This window comes from Daphnia carinata, chromosome 4 (assembly GCF_022539665.2).
Source record: "Daphnia carinata strain CSIRO-1 chromosome 4, CSIRO_AGI_Dcar_HiC_V3, whole genome shotgun sequence".
NCBI classification, from domain to species: Eukaryota; Metazoa; Arthropoda; class Branchiopoda; order Diplostraca; family Daphniidae; genus Daphnia; species Daphnia carinata.
This window is the reverse complement of record NC_081334.1, coordinates 7570462-7596071: the sequence shown is the minus strand read 5'-3', so window position 1 is coordinate 7596071 and position 25610 is coordinate 7570462. Positions and strand designations below refer to the sequence as shown.

The 25610-nt window shown below is 40.2% G+C and overlaps 6 protein-coding genes across 6 annotated transcripts in view; 4 read left to right on the top strand and 2 right to left on the bottom strand.

The window, feature by feature from the left end:
- Positions 1 to 54: 54 nt before the first annotated feature.
- On the top strand, positions 55 to 7470 carry LOC130687459 (gamma-tubulin complex component 6-like). The gene is made up of 6 exons (XM_057510626.2): positions 55 to 135; positions 194 to 1675; positions 1739 to 1994; positions 2076 to 3876; positions 3940 to 4093; positions 7346 to 7470. The coding sequence occupies exons 1-5, from the start codon at positions 116 to 118 to the stop codon at positions 4026 to 4028; spliced, it is 3648 nt and encodes a 1215-aa protein (XP_057366609.1). The 5' UTR covers positions 55 to 115; the 3' UTR covers positions 4029 to 4093; positions 7346 to 7470.
- LOC130687452 (succinyl-CoA:3-ketoacid coenzyme A transferase 1, mitochondrial-like) overlaps positions 1475 to 25610 on the top strand; it is a 38138-nt gene continuing 14002 nt past the window's right edge. Inside the window, exons 1-12 of the mRNA XM_057510618.2 lie at positions 1475 to 1478; positions 22849 to 22975; positions 23099 to 23201; positions 23266 to 23520; positions 23588 to 23647; positions 23708 to 23876; positions 23963 to 24131; positions 24195 to 24312; positions 24387 to 24679; positions 24762 to 24783; positions 24950 to 25098; positions 25181 to 25353. Of these exons, the coding sequence (XP_057366601.1) occupies positions 22883 to 22975; positions 23099 to 23201; positions 23266 to 23520; positions 23588 to 23647; positions 23708 to 23876; positions 23963 to 24131; positions 24195 to 24312; positions 24387 to 24679; positions 24762 to 24783; positions 24950 to 25098; positions 25181 to 25327 (1578 nt within the window). The 5' untranslated portion in view covers positions 1475 to 1478; positions 22849 to 22882 and the 3' untranslated portion in view covers positions 25328 to 25353. The remainder of the gene's footprint in view (positions 1479 to 22848; positions 22976 to 23098; positions 23202 to 23265; positions 23521 to 23587; positions 23648 to 23707; positions 23877 to 23962; positions 24132 to 24194; positions 24313 to 24386; positions 24680 to 24761; positions 24784 to 24949; positions 25099 to 25180; positions 25354 to 25610) is intronic.
- On the top strand, positions 8339 to 12350 carry LOC130687453 (NF-kappa-B inhibitor cactus-like). Its single transcript, XM_057510619.2, has 7 exons — positions 8339 to 8583; positions 8808 to 9207; positions 9279 to 9384; positions 9460 to 9712; positions 11591 to 11679; positions 11760 to 12053; positions 12121 to 12350. Exons 2-7 carry the CDS (start codon positions 8810 to 8812, stop codon positions 12160 to 12162), a joined length of 1182 nt encoding a protein of 393 aa, XP_057366602.1. The 5' UTR covers positions 8339 to 8583; positions 8808 to 8809; the 3' UTR covers positions 12163 to 12350.
- LOC130687456 (rRNA-processing protein FCF1 homolog) lies at positions 12324 to 13473 on the bottom strand. The gene is made up of 6 exons (XM_057510623.2): positions 13318 to 13473; positions 13176 to 13243; positions 13044 to 13115; positions 12837 to 12985; positions 12606 to 12766; positions 12324 to 12542 (listed from the first exon to the last, which is right to left on the bottom strand). Exons 1-6 carry the CDS (start codon positions 13318 to 13320, stop codon positions 12402 to 12404), a joined length of 594 nt encoding a protein of 197 aa, XP_057366606.1. The 5' UTR covers positions 13321 to 13473; the 3' UTR covers positions 12324 to 12401.
- On the top strand, positions 13525 to 21799 carry LOC130687455 (kinesin-like protein KIF20B). Its single transcript, XM_057510622.2, is given in 24 exon segments — positions 13525 to 13687; positions 13864 to 14035; positions 14097 to 14325; positions 14390 to 14572; positions 14668 to 14881; positions 14944 to 15117; positions 15175 to 15429; positions 16331 to 17004; positions 17098 to 17381; positions 17439 to 17837; positions 17897 to 18246; positions 18328 to 18621; positions 18687 to 18986; positions 19045 to 19470; positions 19528 to 19704; positions 19792 to 20043; positions 20116 to 20445; positions 20504 to 20620; positions 20688 to 20832; positions 20889 to 20974; positions 21033 to 21116; positions 21181 to 21296; positions 21357 to 21546; positions 21612 to 21799. Coding segments are annotated over 23 exon segments (5490 nt in total). The 5' UTR covers positions 13525 to 13687; positions 13864 to 13887; the 3' UTR covers positions 21675 to 21799.
- Positions 21948 to 22713, bottom strand: LOC130687454 (uncharacterized). The gene is made up of 4 exons (XM_057510621.2): positions 22451 to 22713; positions 22299 to 22373; positions 22131 to 22239; positions 21948 to 22069 (listed from the first exon to the last, which is right to left on the bottom strand). Exons 1-4 carry the CDS (start codon positions 22550 to 22552, stop codon positions 22020 to 22022), a joined length of 336 nt encoding a protein of 111 aa, XP_057366604.1. The 5' UTR covers positions 22553 to 22713; the 3' UTR covers positions 21948 to 22019.

Sequence of the window (25610 nt, the reverse complement as noted above, 5' to 3'; positions counted from 1 at the left end):
CAGCTGGCAACTTGGCAGATGGCAGCACATGCTAGTTCGATTAGCGGTAAAAAAAAGTCAACAAAATAAATGGCGCTAAATTAGTGTACAAATATAAGTGATTTTTTCTGTTGAAATGGATACACAAAATAGTTTGTAAGTAGTACTCACCCGGATTATTTAACATATTACACACCAACACATATTTCTTTAGGTATGGGAGTTTGTGTAAATTTTTTACTCTCGTGTCAAAATCGAAATCACGTAGAGATGGAAAACTTAATGGTTCCAATTTTCTTGAAGTGGAACTTGAAGCTAAAGAGAAAAAACGTGCTAAGCGTGAAGGATTTAGCACGTTGTTCACAACACGGGCCATTGAAGACGACATGCTTCCGGAAGAATTTCAGTTATCAGCTTGGATTTTTAAACTGAGAACTTTAATTCCTTGTTCAGAGGGAAATGCACTTGAAAATGCAATTTCTGAACTTGAAAAAATATCTACTGGGCAAACTAGCACAATTTTGCCAGTGATAAAGTTCCTCGTTTATATAGATCCAATCAAAACTGATGATTTACCATCACTTCAAAACATAAATGCCCGAAGTTATAACAATGAGCTTAAGAAACATCAAACTGAAAATAGGTGGGCACAGTGTGTACCCTACCCAGTAATCAAGCATGATATGTTTGAAGTCCCTCCACTAAATTTTCATATAGGAGAAGTTTATGCATCCAACATTGTAGCCAAACTGGAATCCACTAAACAGCTAGATGAACTTGATAGGGTACATCACAACCTATTTGGTACCCTGGAAAATCCACCAAAGAACCTGAACTATCTTGGAATTTCCAAAAGCAGCAAATTAACTCTTGGCCTTAATGTAACCAAATCTGAAGCCAAACAAACTTCCACTATCCGTGATGACGGGTATGAATCACCGACTTCTCATACCGAGTTCGTAACAGACAAGGTCGACAACTACTGGGAAAATCTGGAAAACTTATGCGACTCGTCAAGCATTCGTAGAACCTGGGAAGCAAAATTATCAGGAGAAGCCTATCCAGCCAAAGAATTACCTTACTTTTCTCAAGCTCCTTTACATGTCATGGAAACACTATGTCATCAATTTGAAGAAAATCTTAATTTGGTTGATAGAAGCCTACCAATAAGAGATACCTTCAAAATGGAAGAAAATGAAATACGAAAAGACATTCAGTATTTGATGTTAGGCATCGAGTCACAAACGTTTGCCTGCGTTGATGATGAATTTCGCGTGAATGGTTATCCATTTATTGACGGCATTAGTACCGACTGTTTAGCCGATCTAGTCCAACCACTGGTAGAAAGTGGCACTTTGGTTCGGCGTCTCAGCAAAGCAATTTGGAATCCAAAATTTGGTCCTGTACGTAATACTCTTGGTGACCAGCTACTAGAAAGCTTACAATACTATCAGCAAATGGTGGAGGAAGTGACCGAGTCCCAGTCGTTGCTTGCAGTTGTTCAACAACTAAAAACTCTTTCATCTTCAATTAAAATAATGGATCAATTATGGCATTGGCCTGGTTGGGAAGGTGGTAGTGGACGTGGAGCAGCGTTTCTTCAACATCTTGTTGATCTTTCTACAGTCACAGTTGACGACCACGAACGGAATCTTTTGACGGCGTATTTCGCTGCATGCGTCGTTCCGTTTCTCTTGTAAGTTGATATTCCTATGGCATGGTTTGAATTTTTTATTTTCAATGTTAAAAATTGCTTTAGGTACTTGGAGCAGTGGATATACCGCGGGATTTGTTGCGATCCACAAGAGGAATTTTTTATCCGAATTGACCAGGAACAACTGGCAAAACGTGATAGACATTGTTGGATCAATGGCTTCACCTTTCAGCCCATCAACCGAGCAGAAGGAGGGCCGTTTGTAAACTCAGCTGCAGAGGATGATGCCATCACGGGTATTTTGAATGACGTTTATCTTTGTGGCAAAACGCTCCACCTTTTACAACTCTGCCAAGCAAAAGTGAGTTCTCTTTATAGTTACAGTTGTTTATTCTTTTTAGATTTTTTAAATATTCATTGACAAACTTGTTGGTGTACGCAGGAACTTGTACACGGGGAACCGTCGTTACGAATTGGTCTCAGCTTATCTGAGTTGAACGATATCCGGCTTGAATGTGCAACGTACGCGCTTAAGTTCCCAGCGGCGGTGGATTTCGTTAATCCTGTCAAGGATTTAAGTCAACAGGCACGCGAAACGCGTGAATTCAATTTGGCTAAACTTGTAGCAGAAAACGAAGCTAAACAGATTGAGCGAGCTCGGCAGCGTACGGAGCGTCATGCATTAGCCAAAGCCGAGTTGGATGAACAGATGAAACTCAAACGGGCAGAAGAGAACAAGATTGCATATCAGGAAAAGTTATTGGACGAAGACATCCAACAGTATCATGACGAAATCGATAAACGTGAAGCTGAGGAGAAAAGAAGATTGCTCATTAAATACACTCAACTTTTGGAGAGTAAGGAAAATTCGAATGTCGAATCGTCCGAAGATGAGTTGAATGCTAATGACCAAAGAGAAATGGATGAAGAGAATAACATAGTTATCCTGCCCCAATCTGATAACGCTAATGATATAACATCAATCACTACCCCAACTTCAACTTTAATTCCGCCATCCACGTCGGCTACAACGACAATTTCTGCTTCGTCAACCCGGCGTAAAAAGAAAATTCTTACACGAGAAGAGATCAAAACGAAAGTTTTACGGGAAGAATTTGGAATAGATCCACGGTACACTAAAGAGGAAACAGAATCCAATCGGGAGGAAGACACACAGCCAACAACAAGCCCCTACGAACCGAAAAGTTGGACTAATCCAGTTGCAATTTCTTACCCGTTTCAGTTCGGTTTCCAGACCCATCCACAGCCAATAGTAAAAATTGAACAAGAAAAAAAAGACTGGCTCCAGCAAGCCAAACCATCGGAAGAGGAAATCCGGGATTTTTCACTTTCTTTCTTTGTACAGCGTAGTTTACTATTACCCATTCGTACCCAGTGCCAAATGGTCAACCGCTCTCTAATGACTCTGTTGACCGGGCCCGACCATCGTTTCATGCAACATTTAGAAGCATTGCGTCAATATTTGTTCCTGGACAATGGTGCCTTCAGTCATAGTCTAGTCAGCAACATTGGTCGCCGTTTGGGTCAGATTACCCACATACATCAACTCATCAATATACCATCGATGAACTTTATTCTGCAAAGCGCACTCAACGCCATCCACGCTGATGAATATCATGCGTCGCGTTTGAGTTTCTACATCAAGGAAGCAACTGGAACGATATCCAACTCTCAGCTCGAAGCTTTAGAGTGTTTTACACTTCGTTATAGGGTTGGCTGGCCACTTAATTTAATACTCACTGAAGAAGTTATGGATGATTACAGCCAAATATTCTCGTTTGTTTTGCAACTACGGCTAGCCGCATGGGCGCTTGAAGACGTCTACGTCAACCTGATGAGGGATCCGCCCTCCCTTTGGCATTCAGTTCACATTGCGCGTCATTCGATTTATCACTTTGTACAGACGCTGCAAAACTATGTCATGAATCAGCTTCTTACTCTTGCCTGGAGTGAATTTCTAACAGAGCTGAAGAAAAATGGAGCTCGGTCTCTAGACGACCTCTACGAATTACATTCCAATTACGTCCATAGAGCTAAATCACGGCTATTACTCACGCCGAAGAGCTCATCCCTTTTGAAAATTATTCGTGACGCTCTAAACCTTGCGCTGAAATTTCGTGGTCTTCTGCTGGCAGCCAATTACGTCCACACGAATGCCCTTCAATCGCAAATCAATTCGATCAGCGCCAAAGCCCGGGAATATGCCAAGTTTATCCGACTAAGTAAATATTCTTGACCTATTTAGATTATAAAAATAATATCAGTAACGCATGTTTTTTTCCCAGTTCTAGAAAAGGTGAAAGATCGAAGCCATCAGCCCCATTTTCATGACCTTTTGATGAAACTCAACTACAACGAATATTACAGCAATTAGAGAAACTCCCGGGTTTTTACAAGTCACGGTCGATTGCCTAGCGGATTGTAAATACTACAAAAAAGGTAGGATGTTGTAAAATTTGTTTTTCCTTTTCAAAAAGGGGCTTTCCCCGTCGTGTGATTTCAGCCTTTGTCATGCGTAGACAGGGGTATCCATGATGATTAACATATTTATGATATCTTTTGTTGCAACTGTTGACATAAGAACGCGATGATTCCATTGTAACCGAGTCGTTCAGCAACGGTAGCTCAGACGTTTAGGCTAATCTTGTCGACGACAATCGAATTCAACGTATTTCATATTGTATGTTCTTTAATCTTAAGGGAATAAGCAATAAGTTGTTTTTCTCGCAAGACTTCGACTCATGAAAAACTTTACCTTGAGCGTGTCTTGAATTTTAAAAAAAACTTCTTCTAGAAAATATTTAATTTCCTTTCTAGGAATTCAAAAGATTTTTTTATCTAATAACAATAGATTTAACCTGAACAAGGGCTCTATAGTTGGAAGTCGGCGTTGTTCGGGGTTTTTCCGATCATAACATGTGTCATGAGTACCTGACCTTATTTGTTAATGGTGACTTGGTCTTTTACGCAGTAACACTAATGCCTCAATTAAAATGTAATAGATCTACTGCACTAATTGATTTTTGAATGATAAAGCTATGAATTTTACCCCAAGTTCTAGATCTATATGCCCACAGCATCTCCTAAATGAGGAGAGACGTTAGGGGAAATTCTAAATTCTCACGTCGTTTTCCTTTCGTGCTAGACGCAAACAACGTGCTGTCGTTTGCATATTAAATATTCCGTACTTGTACGATCAACGATCTCTTAAAATCAAGCACTTTGGCAGCAGCGAATTTATATTCATCGACCAGTTATAGTTGCAATAACAGTAACCTATCTCCATTTCCAACGTCAAGGATTTTGCCAAATGAAACCTTTTCCTCTGTTAAACGCGAATCTCAGATCGACCAGTTAAATAAGGACATTTTTCCCTGTGCTAAAATGGATAAAGTTCCAACAATAGAAAGTGTTATCCTATAGCACTTTGTATTCAGAATTCATTGACCATGCAATTTCACCTGCAACGAAGCTATTTTTCGATCACGTGATGGCCCAACGGGCAAGTCGGGGAGTCTGATTCCGGCTCTGTCATATTAGGTCTCTCGTGCACTTGCTCTACCTGAGGCAACAAACGTGTGGGTTTTTTTTTTCTTTCAAACAAACAGCATGCGAGAAAGAAAGTTTTTTTTTTTCCAGTTTTCCCACCTGACTATCGTGAAACTCGACTAGAATATTTACTGTTAGTAGTTGCGTCATCGCCCAGTTTTTCTGAAACTATTTGTAGATCGTCATGTTGCTTTTTGTTTACCCATCTTTTTCCCTTTCGTAAAAAAAGACGACAGTTAACTTTTCATTGCTCTTGCGTTCTAGTAGGTTTAATCTTAACCGAATTCAACGACAACCAACTTCAGCCCACAGGATTCGATCTTTCCTGTTTTCGTGTTTGTTTTTCTTTTTTTGGATCGTGTGCAGAGATCAGATAGAGGGTGTCTATTTTGGGACGATGAGGCACATTATGCGAACAATAAAGCAGCTGGTTTTTCCTTGTCGCGATAGTAACAACCTTGGATAGGCGGATCCTTTTGCTCCTTTCAAGGCGGATATCTTTCTCTTTCCTTCGTGCAAAGAGATTCTCCTATTATTATTATTGCTTCAGTACTTGTAATGCGTTTGCAACGTCAGGCACTTAACAAAAAGCTTGAGATTGCAATCCGATTTTTTTTTTCCTACGAATGTCGCCTTATTGAAATTGCCAACAAGGTGACGTCTGTTAGATTTAATCGTATTTAAATCGAAGCAACCTTGGCCTTTCCTAATTTGTTGCGGTAAAAGGAAGAAAATTAACGAATAATCAATTGATATAGTCGCATAGTGATTCTTCACGCTTGGCAGCATTGGCTGAAAAAGAAACAAAGAAAAAGGGGGAACTGGAAATTCCCGAGCAAACCATTTATGCTAACCGTGCTATAGAACAAGTGTCCTCTTTTAAGGGTATTTTCTTTTATTTATACTATTATTTAGTGTCATTCTCTTTGTATTGTCACACTCCTGTTGAATTTCCTGTTTTTTTGTTGTTTTGTTTTCCCCCCGTCAGCAATGCCGAAGATGGCGGAGGAATGTCAAAAGCAGACAGAAACTGGTAGCAATAGCGGTAGTGTCTTGCAATCGTTCATCATCATGATACTAAAATGAGATTAAAATTCCCCGTTTTCAATTAAAGCCGCCCCCCCCTCCGAGTCTGCTCTTAAATGATTCGAAGGGAAAAAAAGAACAGGTTTTCCAAATCTAATTAGTACACATTCATTCTAGTTTGACTAACAAACAAAAAGCGTGACTGACATTTTTTTTTTTTGTTCTTACTCATCCAGAAAAAAAAGGTTACCTTGATTGTTTGCTTTTTTGTCTGCACGTCAAAAGTTGCCCAAACTTCAAAAGATAACGTTATTTGAACTGGATAAAATGGGAAATTGTTTAGTGATTGTAAAAGTCCAGAAAGATTAAAGTTACCCAGGTAGCTGGTGCATTTCATTTTGCAACAATGCAATCATAAAGGGAAGGGGGGTTGAAAAAAAACCAGGAAAAAACCCTTGTCAGAGGTCGATGACATAACAATTTTGGGGATTTTTTTGTTTTTTGTCATTCCAACCAACACGTTATGGTAGCCGCGGAACGAGCGCAATGACACAAAAAGTCTCATCCGTCCGGTCATTATGGTTTTGTATACTCCGAGCCTCGAGGAGAAAGTGAAGTAGCGCATCAGTGATCATTTGATACAATTAAGATGGATCAAAAGCGTCTCTCGCTCGAATGTCAACAATCAATCTTTAAATTGTTAGATATAGAATAATGTAGGTTTTCTTTCCAATCGGCGTTCGATGTGATCGTTGGACTGCAGAAATGAACACGGTTCATAGGATGCAAGCAAATCTTCAATGATAACATTTAATCCACACTGTTATTGATGTCAATAACGAACGTAAAAACGTTTGAGTTGTGAGCGATAATAAAACTGGATATGTCTGGAGATGTCCAGAAAAACTATCTGGTTTAAACTGAATCTTTAGAGACCTCGATCCTCTTACATTTATCTTTTGCAAACAAGACTTGTTTGCCCTAAAGAAAAAAATTTTTCTTGGTAAAGTCCTAGAGGGAGTATAATGACCTCATTGAAAACCTTCGTCGTTTTTTCTTCACAACTTAATTATGTATTCATTTTTTATAATTTGTTCCCCTTTTTTTTCATTTCAGACTCGCAAAAATTCAAGCCTTTCCGGAAATCGCAACTGGAGGAATGTATACATGAGACAACTATGATTCACTTGTACATTTTATACTGATGCAACGTTCGGTAATACACAAAGACTGGGAACACGGGAACATTTGATCAAGCAACTTCCGCTGTGTCATCATCGCCTATAACTGCAGAAAAAGGAAGAAAAATCATTAGTCATATTAAACAAAACAAAACAAATGTCGAGTTCAACGCACAGCCTGCTATCTCTAAATTTTTTGTTTCTAAAGATAAGCGTAGACGTTAGCGGCTCCTTTAGAGTTGCCCTCGTTTAGAGAAGGTCAGAAAGTCCGCCGTGTAGTCGATCAACCTCATTACACGGCTGGATGATTACTTCAGAGGAGAAAAGGACAGGAAAAACCATGTTGACTTTCCTGTCAAGGTCCGAGAAAAAAGGGAAGACTCAGCGGAAACACGAGGGTTTATTCCTGCTGGCTTGTTATGAAATAGTATGGAATTCAATGGCTGAGGTATAGCGGTGCTTCGTAGCACTGACCATATATGGTTTGCTACACTTGGTGCTTGGATGCGGGATATTTCTTCAGCCGACTAACAACAATCCCGCACGCTGTTGCCCCTACACACGAAATTACATGCGGGACAACGTGACGAAATGCGATCCCCCATCACGGAGAAAACCACTTTCATCAAACATATTTTGTATGCCTATCAACAACAAAAAACAAGGGTTTTTTGCATTGGGTTTTCACCCTTGTACGAAAGGTGTGCGTGATGATCCTTGGACCTGTCCGAGAAATTACGATTGATTTTCAAATTGAAAAAAAAGTACCGCGGTATGAGCAGGCCAGCCTAGTATGTACATGGGAGGGGGGGGGGGTGGAACAAAACGTCCTGAGGAGGTACCGTAATGCAGATAAAAGATTGACTGTAGTGGCCATTGAATCGGGGAAATACCAAATTCCCAAGTCCCAAGGCCGAGACAAGCTCACTGTTGGCGCTGCCAGATAGGAGACTGCGCCACATAAAGGGCTACGGCTATTGCGTGTACGAAGTTAGTTCCACCGCAGCAGACAGCCCTGAATAGACACAAACAACTTGCTAGGACGCACATGAGTAAACGAGGCTCCCAACTGTTGTAATTTGCTTCGACACATCCGTTAAAAATCTAAAAATAACATCGGTCTCGCAGATCGAAAGTGTTGTTTGCAAGAGATCACAAAATCCTAATCAAAAGGTAAGCAAGTGCAAATTAAAGTGAATTTGTGTGATTTGTATGAAAATTTCGGGAACGAATGGAACATTCTTGTGATATCGAACGTTTTATCTCCTTGCACTGCAGCGATCGTTCTCTTGCACTCATTCCGTTATTTACAAAATCATTGAACTTGTTGTTTTGTTTTTGTTCTTTTGAAATTTAACCCAGTATTTCTATCCTTTTGCCATGTTTTGGTTAAGTAGGTATGTGGCATTCAGACGAATACAACTTAGCTGATGAAGTGGTTGCTGACGGTGCTCAGTGCCACAGGAGGGTTTCATTTCCTCATCAAACAACTTTTGAAGACTCAAGCAAACAGTGTGATTACTCCTCTAAGCTAAATTCCGACTCTGGCTTTCTTTCTGGAGTCAGCGTCAATGAAGATTCTGCTGTGATAACATCCAGCTCAATAAATCTGTCTGAAGAACAAGACAGCATGAAACTAAAAAGTGCTGCAAAGTTCAGTGTTAGTGAGCTCAACTTGGATTATAACTCTGAGAAAAAAAATAATTTGAGTGGTTCAAGCCCAGTCAAACCTCAGAAAGAACTTCCAAGAAGGATAACTTTGCGTGACCTACTTAGACAGGATGACGATGGAGACACGTAAGCATTCAAACTAATGTAAACACTTAATAGTGTGTGTATGTTATGCTAAATGTTATTCGTTAACATAGGCCATTGCATTTAGCGGTGCTGCAAGGGTTCATCGAAGTAGTTTTCAGTTTGGTCCGTATTTTACCTGACCCTCGTCTACTGGAAATCCCCAACAAATACTTCCAAGTATGTTTAAAAAAAAAAATAAACCAATGTAACATAAAATGGTGCATTTGTTTATGCTTTATTTCTCATTTGCAGACACCGCTACATTTGGCAGTTTTAACGAATCAGGCTCCGCTTGTCCGCCGGCTAGTCGTAGGAGGGGCATCGGTTTTGCTCCGGGATCGCTTGGGCAATACACCTCTACATCTGGCCTGCCGTGATGGACACGTTGAATGCGCTCATGCCCTGCTACTGCCCGTCAGCAATGAGGAACGGCAATCAGCGTTGTTACCATTGCATATTGTCCCACAACCTTTGCCACAGGACCTGGAACAGAAAAATTACGATGGTAAGCCGCTATTTAAAGAGTTATATTTTGTCGTAAAGAGCAAGGATTTCGAAGAAAAGGGAAGGGCGATTGGGGAAATGGGACCCTAGAAGTCTTTGAAGGTAAAGATAACTTCCTCATATGGTGCGATCAAATTGTCCTTGAATCGGAACGACCCTTCAATTTTGAGATGTTGGCACAGACGCCGTGCTTGGTGGGATTTTCCCATATCCCCTTTCCTGTAGAAAGGAACGCCAGAACTTGAAACTGGCTGTTATCGCACTATTGCGTGAGTGCATGTGATGATAGTATTTTGGAATTCCCGGTTTCTCCATGGATTCGAGCTACGTTTAGAATGCAGGATGATGACGAGGTGTGAGTTCGTTTTTTTTTTATTTCTTAATTTTTTTTTCACATTGCATCAAGATAAGGCTGGAAATACCCAGAGAACAATTGCCTGGCCTCTAGCGAAATTCAGACATGCGATACTCACATCTCTTAACTCATTGTATCCACTTTGGTTGTTGTATTCCATAGTAATTGTCCGAATTGGCCTCATGCCGATTTAAATTTTGCATCATAAGGATTGATCTGAGAATCCCAGGTGAGAAACCGTGAGAAGCAATTGTCATGTTTTGTCGGAAAAATGATAAAATCTCTTCCGCAAAGGTCGAGGAAGTTCGTAAAAGGGAAGTTGATTTTTCGTGTTTTGTTTTTTTACTATCGAGGCCACGTGACGTGTGCAGAATGTTGGGGTTTTCCAACTCTCATTTGATACGTGACGGTGACAGGGGTGAGGCGGTCTGGTGGGTGGCAAGAAAGCTAAATGCGCAGGGAGTTAAATTTAAAAAGAAAAGAGCCCCCCTTGCGACCTGGTTATTCGTGTTACAGTCGATACGGTCACTTCCAATGTAGAAACCACCTTGCCTCCTATTTTCGCCACCCACCACCTTCCTTTTTACCATATCTGGGATTTCCCAGCATTTCACCTGGAGCGTTTGCCGAACAGGTCTATACCTTAGCTGGTTTTTCCCGAGTGTTTCGTTTCTCTTTCGAATTGCATTCTTTTCGTCCGCCCCGGGGAAGTGTCACGTACGCGCTAAATTATCAACGATCATATTGGCCGGAGAATTTCTTTATGAAACGAAAATCTCGTAAGCTTATCTACGATGTTATATTGCAAACATCCGTATGTGCCAACAACAAAGCTAATTCAAATCCAGACATATTGATATTTGGTAGTCTGATAAAGAACGTAACGTAGGTACGAACGTATGAAGATCGTATATGATGAACAAGTTATCACGTATTTGTTTATATGCATTCTTGTGTTTTAGTTCGTGATAGCGTGAAAATTACCACAGGGTTCATAAAAATACGTAATTTCTGCCGATCAAGCGATTTACGTTAGTCGTCCCGAGATAAATGTAGTTCGTTATTGAGTATGAGGAGTGGCCTTTAGCCTTTCCTTTCTGTGCATGTCGTCGCTCGAACTTTGGGTAAAACGGCATTCCAAGCACCGGAATTTTACCTTATAGTGGCACCAAAACTAAAATGAAAATCTTGTTTACTAAGCTCGGAGGGGGAAGATGGGAATACCCGTGACCTATACTTCGAAATTAATTCCTGTCATGATATAACTTGAGCACGTAAAAAACGTTGGCTGGGAGAGAGAAGGGAATTTCCCTATATCAGCCTTTTTTTTTTCTTTTTTTATACGTGGCCTCGTGCCTTTTCTGTTAGAAAGAGAGGGGGAAAAAACAGCACCTGACTTTGAAAAGTGAGCTGCTATTAAAAACGGTTTTTTTTTTTGTCACGGTCTAACAAGTAGCATGCCAATCAACGATTTAACAGTCTAGTGTGAAGATGAAATAATACTTTTTCCTTTTTGCGTTGCAGGTCAGATGCCACTCCACCTTGCGGCCATGAACGGGCATGTTTCGATAGCTAAATTGCTTTGCTGTTTTGGGGCCAACGTTAACGCCATGGTAAATATTAGAACATATTTGTCGTTTAGTTTAATCGGTTTAGAGAGCAAGGGGACTTACTTCTTGTTTTCGTTTTACAGGAAGGCAAATACGGACGTACAGCATTGCATTATGCGGTAGAACGCCGGCAACCGGCCATGTTACACTTTCTAGTGTCACAATGCGGTGCACTAACCGAAGCTGAGACCTACTCTGGGTATACAGCCTACCAAATCGCTATGGCCGCGGCGCCCGTTCTTGCTGTCCTGTTAGCGGACCTTGGAGCGCAAACAAGGCCGTGCCCACTTGAGAAATTCTCCTCAAGTGACGACGAAGATAACTATGTTGACAGTAATCTGTCATTAACGGCCCCATGGAGGCCCCAAATAGACAAAGTAAAAACATACGTAAAATCTTTTGGCAGGACGAACGGCTAACGGTTTCTTGTTGTTTTCATTACAGAACACGTCCTTGACGAATGAAGCCCTTCATCTGGTAGCCTAAATTAGCATCTATAACCGTTACACTAATGTATGCGTCACTTTACAACTTGTGTAATTATGAAAATACTTTTTTCCTTTCTGGAAAAAAAAAGAAATATTATGGGTTGTAGTCGTTTCGTGAAACAATACTGTGCGACGTACTGTACAGAATCAATAAAAAAATTATCACGTTTGGCGACGTTACTTCAATACCGATTCACAGCGTTTTATTATCAACTTCCAAAAGTCCAATACGGGTTATTACTTAGGGGCTCCATATGCATCAGGCATCCGCTCGACTGTGTAACGATGTTGAGAGAGAAACATGAGTGGTACACCAGGTATTTTCCTAATACGCCGTTTGAGGTCGCGATCGCATGTGCCGACGATGTAGCACTTATGCTAAAAGCAGAAACGATAAGCTGCTTTTACAAGATGGAACAATGAATGTGAATGAATGTGTACCTGTGTTACTCTTTGCACAATACAATCATCAGCATAGGTGCCTTTATGGGTGCAGGTTAACCTTTCAAATCGGGGATCTTTGATGATCTTGAGAGCAATACGGTACTTGGGTCCAAGTTTTTCAAGCTCAGCCATCACACAATCTGTGATGTATGGTATACCTATTGAATTAAATTTTAATTAGTATTTTAAAAAATCACATCACAGAAGTTAACTTTAGTCAATACTCACATTTTGCATAGAGACAGTCCATTAGAGACTGTACAATGTCCATTTTGTTTTTAACTGAGAAGTTGATGAAGTTGGTATCCAATAAAATGTGATATGGTGGGCCAAGTTGTGTGTTGTATTGGAAGAACAATGCTGAGGAGGCTTGTGTACTACAACAAAAATTTCGTAATTATACAGTTTAAACTACAAACTAAAAACTGTACTTACACTTGATGGACATTCAACTCGTGGGGATCAATTTTCTTCTCTTTTGGCTTTGAAAGCCTGTCTTTTGGTTTTCTATGGCACTCAATGGTTACTTTAATTCCAAAGTATAAAAGCTAAACAACACTAACTTACATTCTGGGGTCGTTTGCTGATATCATTCGTTTCATTGTGGCAAACTTTTTGGTACGCTTGTTTTTCGGCTAATGAAACGGAAAATGAAAGAATAAGGTAACATTTTCGTTTTCAGAGAGAATCTATCACGGAAAAAAATTACCATGGTGTTTAATTGTTTTCTTTTTAGTATTTGTCGTAAAGTAAATGTTTTCGAAAATCGAAGGATGGAGACAATTGACAGCACGTGTTTGTTATTCACTACACTGAGCTACTGACATTACATCGACTGCTTCGAACTACGAGTTGCCAAATATTGCTAATGTTGACTAACCGCTTTAGCAGACATGACTTCTTTAGCTTAATGTGGAAGTGGAAAGTCGTGCTGGAACTCTGTAAGTTGAAACCAGGTTGAACTAGGGAATTGATGAAACTGATGCAATACACTGGCAAGTTTCACCAGTGGCAGATAATCAATTCAAACATAAAGTAGCCTACTTACAACTTTAGAAAATCATTCTTCTGTGATTAAGGTAACTGTTGAACCACTGTACTTTAGAAAATAACTAATGAACCTAGAGAGAATTATTGTTGAGGCAGTGCCATATATGTTCTAGTGATTGAAGATCAGTTTTTTTTTTGTATCAAAGCTATTAAACCAATGGCACCAGTAGCTGTGGTATGAATTTTCATCATTGTTTATATTCAGGTCCAGATTTCCTCTGAAACAATTATGACAGACAAAGTGGTTGATGGTATGGAAGCCTTAGATTTAACACAAAAGCCACCCGCTGAAGAGGAAAAAGAAAAGGAAGATTTTGTGGACCCTTGGAATGTTGTTGGCACTTCTGCAAAAGGCATTGCCTATGAAAAGCTAATAAGTAAAAAATAATTGTCAAGTCTCAAAAATTAGATTCTTTTCTAAGTACCCTATTGATATAGAGACTTTTGGCTCTTCAAGCATCGATTCAGCTCTGATAGAACGGTTTGAGAAGGTTACAGGCAAACCGGCTCACCACTTGTTGAAACGCGGTGTCTTTTTCTCCCATCGCGATCTTCATTCGATCCTAACCCTTCACGAACAAGGGAAGCCATTTTATTTGTATACTGGTAGAGGCCCATCTTCAACATCAATTCATATGGGGCATTTAATTCCCTTTGTGTTCACAAAGTGAGAATTCTGCTCAACAAATTATTTTTTTCAAATGATTATCACAATATTGTTTACCAAAAAGGTGGCTTCAAGAAGTCTTTAATGTGCCCCTAGTTATCCAGTTGACTGATGATGAAAAGTTTCTATGGAAAGATCTTAAGATGGAGGAGGCCCAAAGACTTGCAGTGGAGAATGCGAAAGATATTATTGCCCTTGGATTCGATATCGAGAAAACTTTCATCTTTTCGGATCTTCAGTTTGTTGGGTAGACGAGCAGAAAAAACCACTACATTTATCTTTTCTTTCATATTTGTTATAAATTAAATCGTCGTTGTTGTACTGTTCCAATTTCGTTTGCAGACAGTGTCCAGCATTTTATCAGAATATGGTTCGGATACAAAAGTGCGTGAATTTCAATCAAGTCAAGAGTATCTTTGGATTCGGCGACAGCGATTGTATCGGGAAAATCAGTTTCCCAGCAACCCAAGCGGCGCCAGCGTTCTCGTCAAGTTTTCCTTTTATATTTGGCAATCGCAAGAACGTTCCCTGTCTTATTCCATGCGCCATTGACCAAGTAAGTTTTCGTTTATTCATGAAGTGCAATTTTGTGTGATAAGATGATTTCTGTTTTTCTAGGACCCTTACTTTAGAATGACGAGAGACGTAGCGCCACGTCTGGGCCACATTAAGCCAGCGCTCATCCACTCTACTTTCTTTCCCGCCCTACAGGGCGCACAAACGAAAATGTCAGCTAGTGATGACAATTCGTCTATATTTTTGACTGATACTCCTAAGATGTTGAAAACCAAGGTAGTATATTGTTATTATCATGTTCAGAACTTTTTACCGACTTCTCTTTTATATCAGATTAATAAGTATGCATTTTCCGGTGGTCAAACTTCGGTTGAGGAACATAGACGGCTAGGTGGCGATTGTGACGTAGATGTATCCTATAAGTATTTGACTTTTTTTTTGGAAGACGATTTTCGATTGGAGGAAATTCGCAAAAATTATAGTACCGGAGCCATGTTAACAGGCGAGCTAAAGCAAGAGCTAATCACAGTGCTAACACCAATCATCACTGCCCACCAGGAAAAAAGAAAAACTGTTACTGATGAAATTGTAAAGCAATTTATGACTCCTCGAGCCATGAAATGTGGTTTTTAATCAGGCATTTTCGACTAAAGGGTTCAAGTTGCAATTCCTATTTGATGTCACTAAATAACTTGTATCGCCAATCAAGTGTGAATACATTTTGTGGTGAAAATGCGGCTCGTGTAACGTGATTGCCTATGAGATGATTATATGAATGGAAATAGTTTTAGCACCCCGAATCATTTTCCGCACTTTTTTTAATGATGACAGTTGGCAGATCAACCGCGCCACATAGAAAAAAAAGGAGCGGCCAATGACATCCAGATTTATCTGCAAGATGATCGATAGGGCTCATTGGAACGATAGATTACTGCAATCGGGCTTAGGGCAACCCGATTAAGTACCCCGATCGACTTCCAACTGGGCGGTTGGGGAACACGTCTCAATCCCGAACAGCCGCTGCCCCGAAAGCCAAAATTATCCCTTCCCCGATTGTCACGGGCTGGGCGCTCGAGACCTAGTTAATGACTTTTTGAAACAGTTTTTTAATGCTGATGGAATGTCAAATTTAATATTAAAATAAAAGTTTGAAGTAGTCGAATTATTGAACCAATCAGCGGTCGTGATAATCGTTTAACGTGAATTTATGATCCATTTTGATTTATCATGTGGCAGCGTTGTAAATTCAAGACAACACATTTTTAAAATTGGCGCACAGTTGATGGGAAACAGCTCTCAACACGAAAACGGTTTGGCATTGGGGAAATCATTGAAACCCAAGAAAATTTTTTTGTCGCAAGCAGTTAGTTTTATGACGTACGTGAAGTCACTTTGGCCATCATTGGTTCATTTCTTTACAATTTTCATTGGCAGTATATCCTTTTCTAAAGCCCAGTTGCTGCAGCAAGTGTTGTCTATTTTTCTGTAGATTAAAGTAAGACCTTTCATCAGACAAAGCACAAACTTGCCGCCCACTATTCATCACCTCTGTTTTATCTTGTAGATGAGTGATAGAACAAGCCCTACCACTGCAGAATATGCTGTACGCATACCAGCAAGTTTTGTTTCAAGTATGAGGGATTCATCTTTTGCCCAGCCAACCCCTCTTCGCAACCTACACAAGGATTTCATGGATCTTAGTGAGGAAATGCAAGTATATGTCAGGATAAAACCTTGTGAAGAAAAATCTAGCACCTTATCAATTGTTGGCAATCATATCATTGTTCAGCCACCAAAAGATTCAGTTTCATTTAAGAACAGAAATAATGCTGGGACAAAAACATTGCAAAAGTTTAAGTTCAACAAGATTTATGATGCATCTATCAACCAAGATTATCTCTTCAAAGATTCAGCCCTTAACTTAGTTCAAGATTTCTTAATGGGAAAAAATACCCTTCTCTTTACCTATGGAGCCACCAGTGCAGGAAAAACTTACACCATGTTGGGCTCAATCAGAGATGCTGGATTGATACCTCGCTCCTTGGATGTTGTATTTAACAGCATTGATGATAGGCTACTTAAAAGTCCTATTTTGAAACCCCTTGCTCTGAATGAAGTCATGAAGTTGAATCTTAACCAGATTGATGCAGAGGAGGTGGAGAGGTAATAATTGGTGTTAATGGTTTTAAACTGCATAAAATAAGAATAATACTAATTTCTATTTTCTTTATTATTATTATTATTTTTATTCATCAGAGCAATTCTAATGAGGGGGTTTGATCTGGACGCGTCTGATACCAAAGAATCCAAGGATAGCATTTCTTCTGTATCTAGTGGATCACTTAAAGACTGGAATATCCGAGCGAGAGATACTACCGTCTGCGCTCTGCAACACCCTCGCGATTACTATTCAGTGTGGGTGTCTTACTGCGAAATCTACAATGAGCAAGCTTTTGATCTCTTGGACGGATGTGACAAGAAAAAGAAGCGAGTAGCTTTGCGCATTACCGAAGATCGCAAAGGAAAGTTCTTTGTTAAAGGTATGATATTAAAGAAAATACTGAGAAAGCACCAGTATAACCTGTTTCACATATAAGGCTTGAAGGAGATTTACGTTCGATCTGCGGACGATGCTGTTCGCGTTCTTCTCTTTGGCAAAGAAAATCTGCATTTCGCAGCTACAAAATTGAACCACAATTCAAGCCGCTCCCACTGTCTCTTCACGGTGAAAGTCATCCGCACCAACAGCTGCGATGAACCAAGTGAAGCTGCTATCAACATGATGTCGTTCGTGGATCTTGCTGGAATGGAGCGGACAACAAAAACGCAAAGTAGTGGGGACCGCCTCAAAGAAGCAGGAAACATAAACACTTCACTATTGATACTTGGCCGCTGTATTGATGCCATGAGAAATAATCAGCAGAATGTGGCGAACAAAACCATGATCCCATATCGAGAGTCAAAATTAACACGAGTTCTTCAACACTTTTTCGTTGGTTAGATATCAACACTTAAATAATGTTTTACAACTTTTTTATTGTGCGTTATTGCTTAGGCCAAGGCAGAGCCGCCATGTTTGTGAATGTTAGTCCGTCCGCAAACTTGTGTGATGAGACGCTTCATGTTCTCAAATTCGGAGCACTTGCGCAAGAAGTCATAATTCAGCCAGATCGTGACGTTTCGGTAGCCGATTTATCAATCAGCCAATTTGCTCCGCCGATACGGCCATCAAGATTCCAACAATTTGTCCGAAAATCAATCAGCCTTCTTAGTACTAGAGCGTCGATGCTCGAGACGTCTACCTTCCAGATAATTGGCGAGGAAGATGGCCTACAGGAACGGGTTCAAGCTTTGGAAGAAGAACTTGCCCGCCTGAAAGCCGACTGGGAGGAAAATGAGCAAAAGGTACCTTTCGCGCGATCACGTTAACTCATTTAGCATCTGTTATGTTAGCAATCCTAACAGTTTCGCTTATTTAAAAAATAGATTCGCGACGAATGTTGCAACGAATGGACAGAGGTAATCACTAAACTGGAAAAATCCTGGAACCAACGCTACGAAGACACCAAGGCACGCTACGAAGAGTTCTGCGAAAATCGAGTTGACCTGATGGCTCAACTTATGAATAATTGTGTAAAGAAGAAGCGAAAGGTAGCTGAAGAAGAAAATATCGAACACTTCGCGTTAAAGTTCAAGGACAAGGAGGAGAAAATCCAGATTTTGGAAGATTCCAACCAACATCTTAACGAGTTGGTCGAAAAGCTAAGGAGTAGCTTGAAGGTGATGGAGTTAGCGCACAAATTTGCTAGTGTTTTAATCGTGGCTTTTAACATGTTTTGACAAAGGTGAGTGAGGAAAGCCGGTCGAATTTGCAGAAGGAAATGACTCGGCTCCAATTCGAAGTGGCCTCTTCAAACAAACCGAAAATCAATTTTTGTGGTCCTGACATTGATGAAGGTGTTGAAACACCATCCGAGAATCTACTGGCGAAACTGAAAGAGGAATTAGTAGCAAAAGAAGAAATGCTCAACGAAGCTGCATTTGAGTACCATACCAAATGTGAAGAAATGGCTAAGCTTCAACAGGAAAATGAACAGTTGACAAAACAACTTGCCGTGACTCACGAAGAATTAACAAATGTTCAGGTAATCAATAATAATGTATCACGCTTTCGATAGTCTTAATCTTCGTTTTACTATGCAGAGTCAACTGGAGCAAAGTAATTTACTATTAACGAATGCTAATGAGAGACTTGACGTAAGAGAAGAGGAGCTTATGAATATGGAAGAAAGATTGTTGAAAACAAATGGTCAATTCGGAAACCTCAACACTGAGCTGCGCGAAGCCAAGAGACGAATTCGAGATCTTGAATCCCGAATGAAGGACCAAACTAATGCCAGTATGGTTTCCACCCTATGCGAAGACTTGCAAAAGCAGTTACTGGAAGCTGAAAACAAATTGGAAAAGCGAAAAGATGAAATTCATCGCCTGAATAAGGAATTGAGTCACAAAGATTGTGTGCTTGCTAAGGGACCTGAGATCCAAGAAGAATTAGAAAGCTTGCGCGATCAATTGTCAAAGTCTCAGCTTCAGCTAACCATAACCAAAAAAGAATTGGCAGCTATTAAGGTATAACCAATTAGTTCGGTGGTGGAGAATTTATCGTGAGATTGGTTTTTATTTTAGGAAGCGAACGAAGACATGAAAGCGCGCAGAGAAAGCCTACTCGATCAGATTTCGCACTTGAAGAAAGATCTTGAACTTTCCAGTACCGAAAGGAAACATGATGAGGGCAGCCAGTCTCATTTACTGGAAGAAAATGAAAAGATGCGCCACAACATAAATGAATTGCGTGATTCCCAGGTTAGTTTTAACACTTTTTTCTTCGAATTCATCCAAAATGCAAATGCCCTTCGTCATTTTACATGCAAATGTTTTTGTTTTATGTAGGTAAAACTTGCTGAGGAGAACGCCGATTTCCAGAAAACAATGGCAGAATACGAGTTCACAGTTGAAGAACTAACTACTCAAATAGGACAGTTGAAGGAAATAAAGCGCGAACGAGGCCTACTGGAGGAAGAACTCAAAACTTTGGCGGCTACGCTCGGTCGAGTGCAGTTGGAGAAAAGTCAAATGGAAAAAGAAATCGCTACTCGGAAAACAGAATTCGACAAGATCCAACTTGAAGTGAAACTTTTAAATGTAGTTATAGAGTTCAATGATTTTCAAGTCAATTCCTAAATTTTTATTTTGGTACTTTATTTTTTTTTTAAGGAACAAAACGAAAATTTGCGATGCCAGGTTGAACAAAGTCAAGTCCGTGAAGCTGCATTAAATGAAGAGCTTCAAGGTCTTAAAAAACGATTGATGTCCGCCTCAGAAAATGATGCTGGATCGGCTTCGGCAATTGCCAGTAAAGAGGCTGAATTATCAGACACAAAAGAGAAGTTGGAGGCCATGAAAATTGCAATGGAAAACAAATCGGCTTTGGAGAAAGATTTAAATGAAAAGCTTGATCAACTCGAAAAAGACAATGAAAAGCTTACGAAGCAAATGTTGAAGCACATGCGACGAGCCAATGAACTAGCCGAAACCCATGAAGCGGTATTTACGATTTTTTGAAAATATTCTTTTATATTTCTTACATTCTTTTACATTCTAGATGGAAGAGAAACTTCGGGTGAAGACACAGAAATGTGATTCTCTATCAAACCGACTTATCGAACTTGAAAATGAGTCATCAAATGTCGCCCATATCCAAGCTAAACTGCATGAACATGTAACTATATTTTTTGCCGTTTAAATATTACTAGAGTAAAAACGAATCTTGGTTGTTACTGTAACAGGAAATTGCATTAAAGGCAAAAGAAAAGAAAATAGAATCCATAATCGAAGAACTAGAAGAGAAGACAACTGCTATGGAAAACATGAAAATGCTGAACGAACGCGTGTTGCGAGAGAAAAATGAAGATATTGATCGCTTGGAACATGGTAAGAGGATTGAATTTGATTCGTCGTTGAACATCATTCAAGCATTTTCCGTTTAGAACTAAAATCCATATTGAGTGGACATGTCAATTACAAAGAACCGGGGCCTTCCATAAAGATAGAGGAACTGATGGCGGATGAACAAGTAGGAACTTATCATTGTCTAAATAGTGTCCTCTACTAGAATTGATTCTCTTATCTAGAACCAGGATGACGGTTCACCAATGATGGTTACTCCTACTCCAGTCAAGGCGAGACGCGGTCGTGCAAAAAAAATTACTTCTCCTGTAAGCTTATAGTTGCTAGAAAGTTCTACATGCAACTGTGATAAATTTGTCTTTCGTCTTGCAGGGATCCGCACAAAAAGAAGTGGACGAGAACAAAACTGAAACAGCGAGTCTTTGTGGTAGTACTCGAAGTCGACGAACACTTAAAACAGAATTTGCTGCACCGCCAAGCATTACCAAGTATTTAAGAGTTGAACTGTTAATAATGCTAGTGTTTTTTATTGATTCTTATTTGTTCAGGAGCTCTGCACGCAAACCGCGCAAAGCCAAGTCCGACTGCGACGAAGTGGCGCATCCTGCACATCTTTCTGTGCAGCAGCCCGATGACGTGGATAGCAATGACGTAGACTCTACAACATTGGGACATACGAGCAAACGAAGGTTGTACAACGCAAAATGTCCAGATATTTTGCTGCCTTCTACTAAAAAGGTAATCTTTCGTGTGTTAAAACGTGTTTATTTGGATTTTCCTCTACCTGAAATTGCCTTATGAAGGAGGAAGGCGAGGGAATCGACTTCCCTAAACGAATGGCGACAAGGAGCCGTAAGCCGCAATAAGGGCTCAAAAGGATCTTAAGCGAAATTTTTAAAATACCAATTATAAACCTATGTTTTAAAATATGCTGTCTTGTGAAATATGTTATTTTTGCTGGTAAATATGATCCACTTCCCACAGTAATAAACATCTAGTTGTGTTGTTAAGGAATTGTCAAGTTAAGCAAATGTCTGTAATGAGCAATGTGAAAGAGCAGGGAATGTTAAAATATTCCAGGCACTCAGCCCAAACATAGTGCTAATGTTACATTTAAGCTTGCAACAGTTCTTAAGCAGTCAGAGAAAGAAATCAAGATTTTATTTGTTGTTTTCACCACCACTTGATACATTTTAACTTATGTCAAAACATTATTCATTGCTCCTTAGAAGTTTCACAGCTTCATTGTAAGTATTGTCATCTAGAAAAAGATAATGATGGTGAAAAGTACACAAAGCTTATCTAGAAAACATTTCACTTACCAAAATCTTCAGCCAGTTCTGGTAGTAGCATATTATAACTTTGAGCTTGGATTCGTTGACCATCAAATTTTCCCCGGACTTGGACCATGCCTTCAAGATGTTCTGCAATCTTAAAAGAAGCCTAAGTGTAAAATTTGAATTCACAATATACATCAGTCTATTTCTTACTGGCTGTGAAAGGACAACTTGAATATTTTTTTGGTCGGTGGTCTTCAAAGTGAACTGTCGACTATTATTAGCAATCTACATGAAAAGCGCAATATTAAATAACTTCAATCATTGAACATGACAGTACAACCTTTGACAGATAAAATACATGCCTCTTGCGGATAACCCATGACACAGATGTCTTTGTGATCAAATTCGTGAGTCAAGAGCATTGTTCCAAGGACTCGAACGGTTGAAGTGGCAGGGAACTGCATGGTGAAATCGAAATCTCTCGAACACTACTTAACGGACAAACTGTGAACTATTTAATCTAGTGTGGAGAAGTTCTATAAATGAGTCTTTGTTTCCTTAAAAGGCACGAGGAAGAGCAATGAAGAACCAAGAGCAACAATTTGCATAAAAAACAAGACGACAGAAACAACGTTTCGCGCGGGAACCTAACTATTGCTAAATATGCAGAAGTAGTCCTATAATTTTTTTATCATTGAGCTAGCAGACGTCGCTGAAAAAGATCAAGGTGAATAGCAGCAGCCACCCAGCCAGCTTACAGGTGCGGCGTAAATTTTCATTCCGGAGCACGCATTATGGCGCTATTTCGCAGCCTTTCATTTTCGAAGAGATTATCATATAATTCTGTTGCCCTCCTATCAATAAAACCGTACATTGGTTTCCAACCTGTAAGTATTTGTCTAGATCTTTATCAGATGTTACTAAACATAAATTTGCACAGTGATCTAAAATGACCTTATGGCGGATTCCAAATAGCACGTAAGCACATTTGTTCTTGTTTCTTTTTTAAGGAAAATTCCTTGAGCACCAGTAGCCAAAAAAAAGCACATTTTTATGACAATCCTTTGGAAGCAGTGAAAGATATTCCATCTGGTTCAAAGCTACTAGTTGGAGGTAAACCACTCTTTTCGTTCAATATTGTTAACATAACATGCTAATACTTTAATTTTAATCTGAGGATTTGGATTATGTGGCATCCCTGAGAACTTGATCTCAGGTCTCTTGGAATCTAAAGTCAACAATTTGACTGTTGTTTCCAACAACTGCGGAGTTGACAACTTCGGCTTGGGTCTCCTTCTAAAACAGCGACAGATTTGCCATGTGATTGCCTCATATGTGGGTGAAAATGCAGAATTTGAAAGGCAATATCTATCTGGAGAGATCTTGCTGGAGCTGACACCTCAAGGAACTCTAGCTGAACGAATCAGGGCAGGTACAGTTCAGCAAACTTGCACAATAATCACTTATTTTTTTAAAACTCGATTCATGAAATATTCCAGGGGGAGCAGGAATTCCAGCATTTTTCACACCAACAGGATATGGAACTTTGGTCCATGAAGGTATTGATTGATTTGTCAGTTTATCAAAGGTTAACCTCAACCCGCCTCCACCAAATTCAGGTGGGTCTCCCATTCGCTATGGTCCCGGCGGCAAGGTTGTGCAGCAAAGTGCCCCAAGAGAGAGCCGAAACTTTAACGGTGCAGATTACATAATGGAAGAAGCTATTACGGGAGATTTTGCGCTAGTCAAAGCATGGAAAGCTGACAAGGCGGGCAATCTGGTTTTTAGGTATGCCGCTTTGTAACACGATAAACTATTCTCGTGATTGAAGTAACCAGTCATACTAATTACTGTCGTCTACCTTTTCCTCGTAGGAAATCTGCGCGCAATTTCAACCCCACCATGTGTAAGGCAGCTAAGATAACAATTGCCGAAGTTGAAGAGATCGTTGAGAACGGTTCCATCCCACCCGAAGATGTCCATGTGCCTTCCATCTACGTCCAAAGAGTTCTCCTAGGCTCGAAATTCGAGAAACGCATTGAAGTAAAATTACAAGAGAAGTCCTTTTGTGGATTCAATAATAAAGTGATGTGCATTTGAGAGTAGAAAGTCACAGTAAAGAAAACCGCCGGTAGTACTTCCGCCGCTGCCACAAGTCCCGCTCATCTGATGAGAGAACGCATTGTACGAAGAGCAGCTTTGGAATTCAAAGACGGCATGTTTGGTATGCAAGATGTCTGTTTCTTTTTTTCCACATTGTGCTTTAGTTGTTCGTAATTGAATTTTTGTGACTTCCAGCCAACTTGGGAATCGGTATGCCTATGTTGGCCAGCAACTACATTCCGCCTGGCATGAACGTAGTGCTGCAAAGTGAAAACGGAATCTTGGGCCTAGGCCCTTTCCCCAATCCGGGAGAACAAGACCCAGATCTGATTAACGCCGGCAAGGAGACCGTGACCGTCCTGCCAGGTGGTGCGTACTTCTCTAGTGATGAAAGCTTCGCCATGATTCGTGGCGGACATGTACAACTCACAATTTTGGGAGCCATGCAAGTCGCAAGTAATGGTGACCTTGCCAATTGGATGATTCCCGTAAGTAAAAAAAAAAATGTTGTTTGTGCTTTTTCAACTTTCTCTAAACACAAAATTCATCTTCAATATTTTCGATTTCCAGGGACGCCTTGTGAAAGGAATGGGTATGCTATTAACAATATTCCGCCCATGTAGTTTCCAGTGTTTGACGCTTATCGCCTAACGGAGCGTGAAACGAGCAAGCAAAACCACCAAGCCTCTTCTGTTTTGTTAATAATTTTCCTTGTTTTGTTTCCCGCGTTTACTGTTTTTTTTTTTTAACTCGCAAAGGCGGTGCAATGGATTTGGTGGCTGCACCAGGAACCAAAGTCGTCATCGCCATGGAACACACTGCGAAAGGCGGAGCGCACAAGATTCTCGAAGAGTGCACACTGCCGCTTACAGGGAAGGGATGCGTCGATCTCATCATTACGGAAAAAGTGCGTTTACATTCTTTGAACGAATAGGAAACTTTGAATTTTGTGTGGCTGAAAAAAAAAACTTCCAAACCCCCTATGGCAGGCCGTTTTTGAGGTGGTCAAAGAACGAGGACTCGTACTGACTGAATTAGCCGAAGGTGTCACCGTCCAAGAAGTGGTCGACTCGACTGGCTGCATGTTCGAGGTGTCGCCCGACCTAAAGCCAATGGGCCAAATCAGCGTCGACTAAGAAGAACACGTGGAATCGAATCACGACTCAACACAAAACACCACAAATCTAGCATTACCAATCCCAATGAAGCGTTTTCAGATTTTTCTTCATTTTACTCGGATATTCAACTGCTCTTTAACTACGATATAAATAATACAGCAGTTGTCTAGGTTGGTTCGCGCAAGCTGCAGTGGGTTTATTTAACAGCCGAGGGTGTTACACCTTTTGGCTGCGCTCCGCGAGATTATTATGTTGGCCCCGCTCAAGGCCAGGCTGTTGCTCCATCATCGTCCCAGGGTGA